The 5,813-nt window shown below is 52.4% G+C and overlaps 1 protein-coding gene across 1 annotated transcript; it reads right to left on the bottom strand.

Moving 5' to 3' along the window:
* Window positions 1-924: 924 nt before the first annotated feature.
* On the bottom strand, window positions 925-5,064 carry RPL8 (ribosomal protein L8). The gene is made up of 6 exons (XM_017810894.1): window positions 4,972-5,064; window positions 4,679-4,822; window positions 2,854-2,995; window positions 2,405-2,623; window positions 1,315-1,430; window positions 925-1,125 (listed from the first exon to the last, which is right to left on the bottom strand). The coding sequence occupies exons 2-6, from the start codon at window positions 4,814-4,816 to the stop codon at window positions 967-969; spliced, it is 774 nt and encodes a 257-aa protein (XP_017666383.1). The 5' UTR covers window positions 4,817-4,822; window positions 4,972-5,064; the 3' UTR covers window positions 925-966.
* Window positions 5,065-5,813: the final 749 nt, after the last annotated feature.

The raw sequence follows: 5,813 nt of genomic DNA, 5'->3' as shown, positions 1-5,813 counted from the left end.
GCAGTGCCCCCAGCACTGAGCCCTGTGGCACAGCCAGAGCTGCTGCAGATCAGCAGGAGGCCCTGGCTTTAGTTGTGCTCAGATGTGAATGAGCTTCAGCTGCTTTGAGATTTGTACTTTTTCTCCCCTCCAAAGGCCAGTTCAAAAAAGCTGTGAATAAAGCCATTTTGCAATAAACCCCATCACTTCTCTCTCACTGCCCTCCAAAAAGCTGACTTTTCACAGGACAGCTGTTCTTACGAGAACACAGCTTCCCAGTGGGACTTCAGTGCTACTGCCCATGTTACTACAGCACCTCGGAATATCCCATCATGAACAGCTTGCACAGGGGAGAATTTTGAAGCTGTCTGGCCTTTCTAAACACTGATGAGTAAAGGGGCAGGTTGTGATACCTTAAACTTCTGAGTTTGTGCTCAAAGGGAGCATCTTAGATTTGACTGGAGCCCGATGATTCCAAAAGGAAGCCCAAACCTTACAGTGATAGTAGCTGAAACACTCCCTCTGTAAGGAGTTCTCCAACTCTCAAGCTTTTCCTCCAAAGAAACAGAGCAGATAAAAATGGAAAACCATTATGTTAAAGAGACTATGAACTTGGGAAGCTGAGCACCCTTTCACCACTTCATCCAAATTCCCAAGTTAAGCCAGGTAACCAAGGGATAACTGGACTAGTCTGTAATGCTTTGTCAGGCCTAAGCAACCCCATAACCAGGCCAGTGTTCAGCATCACACCAGGGCACAAGAGCATCCACACCAAGTGTTACTCCAGCCTGCAGGACCAGCTTACAGACAAACTGCTGGCTGAGAGAATCCCCTTGCTGTTTAAGGCAAGGGGGGAAAAAAATCCTTTTATCTCCACTCACAACTTGTTTATCATCCCTATTTTAGCCCCACTGCAGCTGCAGACACCACGAACTTCACACAAGCTCTGTTGGGACGAATTTATTGTGTAACCTCCACAGAGGTTGTTTAGTTCTCCTTCTCCTGCACAGTCTTTGTTCCCCTCAGCCTGCCTGTGCGACGGGCAGCGATGAGACCGACCTTGCGCCCGGCGGGAGCGTCTCTCCGGATGGTCGAGGGCTTCCCGATGTGCTGGTGGTTACCCCCTCCGAAGGGATGTTCTACAGGCTGTGGAAAGGGAAGGCAAGCCAGCAATGTAACCACAGAAACAAGTAAAGGATGTCTAACAGCAATAACTCAAGGGGACAGGAAGTTAAACTGCTTCGCTTTTCATGTGGTGCAGTGATTATCTCGCCCCCACATCACACAAACCCTTTCCAAAGTGCAAGGAAGGACAGTGACTGCAAACAGACTCACGTTCATGGCCACACCACGGACACGTGGCCAGCAGTTCCTCTTGGCCTTGTACTTGTGGTAGGCCCTGCCAGCCTTCAGGATGGGCTTGTCAATACGGCCCCCGCCGGCAACAATTCCTGGAGGGAACAGCAGGAATGGTAACACGCAAATAGAACACGTAAGAGAACAAAATAAAGTGTTTAAGACTAATCCCTAATGACATTCAAGTTCTAAGACTGAGTTTCTGAAGACCAATCTCAAGCCATCCCAGCTGGGTTCAACCCAGTAAGTTCCAGCCATCGCCAGTGAGATCAGAGTCGAGCTACAGCCACACACTGAGGGCTCTGCAAGGGGACACACTCTTTAGATACTGCTTTTCAACCCCTTCACACAGGTTTAAGAGTTTTTAAAGCACTGCCAGTTTTACTGCTCAAATTTCTTGTGCAACATTAACAATTTTGCAAATAATGCATGAATCGAAAGAGCTCAGGGAAGTATGAAGAACTCTGAGTTTTATACCTACTTCATTATTTATTGAGTCAATTTTACCAGAGTAACACACCAGATTCCTCATTTAGGTGTCTTCTATGCAGAAACAGGCCAGTGACACCAGCAGCCACCTCAGCTGTCAGTCAGGTGTACAACAAACCTGGTAAAGCCTCTGCTTTTTGGAAGGTGTCTTGTCATTCCCTGTCAGACTTTCCAGAACACTCCACCCACCTGACACCACCTCCAGCACTGCCCTGCAGGCTCGCTCTGTACCAAAAGCATCAATGCCACTTTCCACAGAAGTCTTTCCCCAAGGACTGCAGATTCTACAGACTGAGCAATTCCACCACAGCACGAGGACAGTGAGCATCTACTGTTCTGTCCTCTCACTAGGTCACACCACCTCCAAATTTAGGTCACCACTACCCAAAGGCAGTGCAGGCATAACATACAAACCAAGGAGGCCCTGAGCACAGACTATACTGGTGTGTAACCCTGGGTCCAGCTTGCAAATGACCCTTTTTTTCAAGATGGTTGTTACAAACTGGGACCCAGTTTGAAAGGTTCCTTAGCGGTGACAAGCAGCTCAGTGACCAGACAAGTTCATAGCTCTGTTCCTTACCAACAACAGCTCTGTTTGCAGAAGAAATCACTTTCTTGGAGCCAGAGGGCAGCTTCACTCTGGTTTTCTTTGTTTCAGGGTTGTGAGAGATGACTGTGGCGTAGTTCCCAGAGGCACGTGCCAGCTTCCCACGGTCACCGGGCTTCTCCTCCAGGCAGCACACGATGGTGCCCTCTGGCATGGTGCCCACAGGCAGGACATTACCGATGTTCAGCTGAGCTGCAAAGAGCAACCAGAGCAGCCACAGCTTCATTTGGGTTCTTGGAGTTCCAGTTCTATTTAACACAGGCCTCATGCACAAGAGGGTGGCACCACACAGAGCCTCCGGCAGTGGCCGGGGCACATTTTAGGGTTTGACCTGGAACACCTGTTCCATGTCCAGTGTGGACAAAGGTGTTGGGACACTCAACGTGCTGCCCTTGCCCAGGCAGCATCCCCCCAAGACCCACCTTTCTTGCCACAGTACACGAACTGGCCGGTGTGGATGCCCTCAGCGGCAATGAACAGCTCCGTGCGCTTCTTGAACCGGTACGGATCACGGAACGCGATCTTGGCCAGGGGAGCGCCCCGGCCTGGGTCGTGGATGATGTCCTGTGGGAATGCAGAGCTGCCTCAGAGCAGGACACAGCCTTTGCCATGGGTTCTGCACAAATCAAACAACTGGGAAAACTGGAGATGAGTACTCCAACATAATTGTCACTTTTCAAGGGGGTCTGGATTCCTCCCGACACAAATGAGCTGAAGATTCACATCTGTAAGGATGCAACCTCCAATATCTGCATCACATCAACACATCAGGGAAAAATTCCTCACTGTGAGGGTGGTCCTGCATTGGAATAGGTTGCCCAGAGAGGTTGTGGGTGCCCATCCCTGGAAGTGTTCAAGGCCAGGCTGGATGGGGCTCCGAGCACTCTGGGATAGTGGAAGGTGTCCCTGCCCATGGCAGGGGGGTGCAACAAGATGGTCTTCAAGGTCCCTTCCAGCCCAATCCAAACTGTTGTGTGATCACAAAAGAATGACCCTGGTTAAGTGTGCTGCTTGTAACTAATCCTGTCTGAACAGTTTTGTTCCTTATTTTCCTACTGAGAAATTCACTTTGCCCAGTCACCTCTGGGCAGAGACAGAGCTGGGCACAGGCAGGGATTTCTCCATGTGTTTTTTTGAGAGTGAAAGTGTTTCTAACCTTTATAATACCAGGTACAACAAAGTTACAGGAGTTCCTAAATAAGGAAGCACAAGGCTTAATGACTTAATGTTTCTTTTACTCTTGGAAAAACATGTCAATTCTGCTCCCTGAGTACAATGAGATTAAAACACACAGCCATTTACAGACAAGTGACTGTGAAACACCTCTTAGATGTGCCTATTTTCCAGGACAGCTCAGATGCTGTTGGTGCCCAGTACTGATGTTTTTTTCTGCTGCTTAAGTCAAGCTTCCCTGCCTACCTTTCATCATCACCTTAGTTACAGTGAGAGTGAATGAAGTTCTCTCTACAGCCTGGAGATGACGGTGCCCTACAAAGCTGAAGGGATGCTCAGAGCACCCAACCAGGTACCTGTGGCACTGTTTGCAGTCACTGACACCCAAAAAGTACCTGCAGCACACCTGAACCACTGTATCACACCCCAAAGTACTGCCTTGCCCCAACTGCTCGAGACCAAGAGGATGGACACCTCTTAGTGATTTCAAAGACTGGGTTTTTTAATGTGAAATCAACTACATGGACACCTCTCCCCACCTGTCTTTCCCAGGCACAGGGAATTCTGAAGACAACATAAAACCACAATATTTCCTACAGAAAACCTGATGTTCCTACATAAAATCTGACATTTCTACACCAGCAAAGCTCCTACAAAAAAATCTTACTGCTGGCTACGTGCTGCCACCTTTACCTAGGTGCTCCCATAAATCCCAAGTAGTTTAACTTCCAGAAAAACCTGATTAATTTAACAAAAAGAGAGATGCCTGAATAAGGCACGGCCTGAATAAGGCATGGCCAGGACAAAGCACGGCCTGAATAAGGTATGGCCAGGACAAGGAACAGCCGCAGGGCACTGGGGAGAGTGGGAAAGGCTTTGGATACCCCTCGGAGGAGCGGAAAGATGGGCTGGGCTGAGATCCCGCACAAGAGGAGCAGAGGGATGGGCATCCCGGAACGGGCACCCCAGGAGCAGGGACACGCCGGGAGCAGGGACATCCCGGGAGCAGGGACATCCCGGGAGCAGGGACATCCCGGGAGCAGGGACATCCCGGGAGCAGGGGCCCGGCCGTACCTTGACGATGCCCTTGATGTATCCGTGCCGCTCGGCGAAGTCCACGGCGCGGAGCTTGGCCGGGCCCTTCCTGTGCTTCACGTGTGCGCGGAACACGGAGCCCGCGCCTTTCCTCTGCCCGCGGATGACGCGTCCCATGGCGCCCTGCGGGGACACACCGGAACAGCCCCGTCAGCGACAGCCGGTCCCTGTTGCCCTCCCCGTGCCCGTCGCGCAGCCCCCGTGCCGGCTGGGCGCGGGGGGCGACCGATGGAAGCGGATCGGGATCGGGATCGCGGCCGAGCCGCTCCTACCTCGGTGCGGCCTCCCCCGGAAAGAAGGAAGCGGTGACGTCACGGCCGCGCGGCGCCGCTTCCGGCGCTGGTGGATTGCGAAAGAGCCCCGCCCCGCCTGCGACGTCACGGCGTGGTGACGTCACGCCGGGGGAAGGTGAAGGGGCGGAGCCGGGCTGCGGTGAGGGGTATCGTTGCTCCTGGCTCCGCTCCTCCGGGGTTTTCTTCACACAATCGCAGGATTAATTAGGTTGGGAAAGACCTCTGAGAGCGTCGAGTCCAACCTGTGACCCAACACCACCGTGGCGACCAGACTGTGGCACTGAGTGATACGTCCGGTCTTTCCTTGAACACCTCCAGGGACGGTGACTCCACCGCCTCCCTGGGCAGCCCCTTCCAATGTCTAATCACCCTTTATGTGGATTAATTCTGCCTAATGTCCGACCTAAACCTCCCCTGGCACAGCTTTAGGCTATGTCTTCTCCTCCTGTCACTGGTTGCCTGGGAGCAGAGCCCGACCCCGACCCGGCTACACCCTCCTGACAGGGAATCGTGCAGAGCAATAAGGTCTCCCCCTGAGCCCCCTCTTCTCCAGGCTGAGTCCCCCCAGCTCCCTCAGCTGCTCCTCACAAGACTTGTGCTCCAGACCCTTCCCGAACTCCACTGCCCTTCTCTGGATCTGCTCCAGCCCCTCAATGTCCTGAACTGAGGGGCCCAGAACTGGACACAGCACTCGATGCTTGTCCTCACCAGTGCCAAGTACAGGGGGAGAGGTATTGAGTTTAAAAACCCTGGGGGCTGACAGCCTCTTGCCTGGAGATCTTGCATAAACAACCAGGGACCCCCAAGAGCTGCCTTGCCAA

The sequence above is a fragment of the Lepidothrix coronata genome, unplaced genomic scaffold (genome assembly GCF_001604755.1).
Source record: "Lepidothrix coronata isolate B3197 unplaced genomic scaffold, Lepidothrix_coronata-1.0 Scaffold30, whole genome shotgun sequence".
In the NCBI taxonomy this organism is placed as follows: domain Eukaryota; kingdom Metazoa; phylum Chordata; class Aves; order Passeriformes; family Pipridae; genus Lepidothrix; species Lepidothrix coronata.
This window is presented reverse-complemented; position numbering and strand designations above follow the sequence as displayed.

What these genes read in the sequence shown, in the direction of transcription:
- RPL8 (XM_017810894.1), bottom strand. Translation starts at nt 4,816, where the DNA reads ATGGGACGCGTCATCCGCGGGCAGAGGAAAGGCGCGGGCTCCGTGTTC. An exon ending in CGTGTACTGTGGCAAGAAAG is followed by an intron (nt 2,624 to 2,853) that starts GTGGGTCTTGGG and finishes TGCTCTTTGCAG; the next exon opens with CTCAGCTGAACATCGGTAAT. An exon ending in TCCGTGGTGTGGCCATGAAC is followed by an intron (nt 1,126 to 1,314) that starts GTGAGTCTGTTT and finishes CCCTTTCCACAG; the next exon opens with CCTGTAGAACATCCCTTCGG.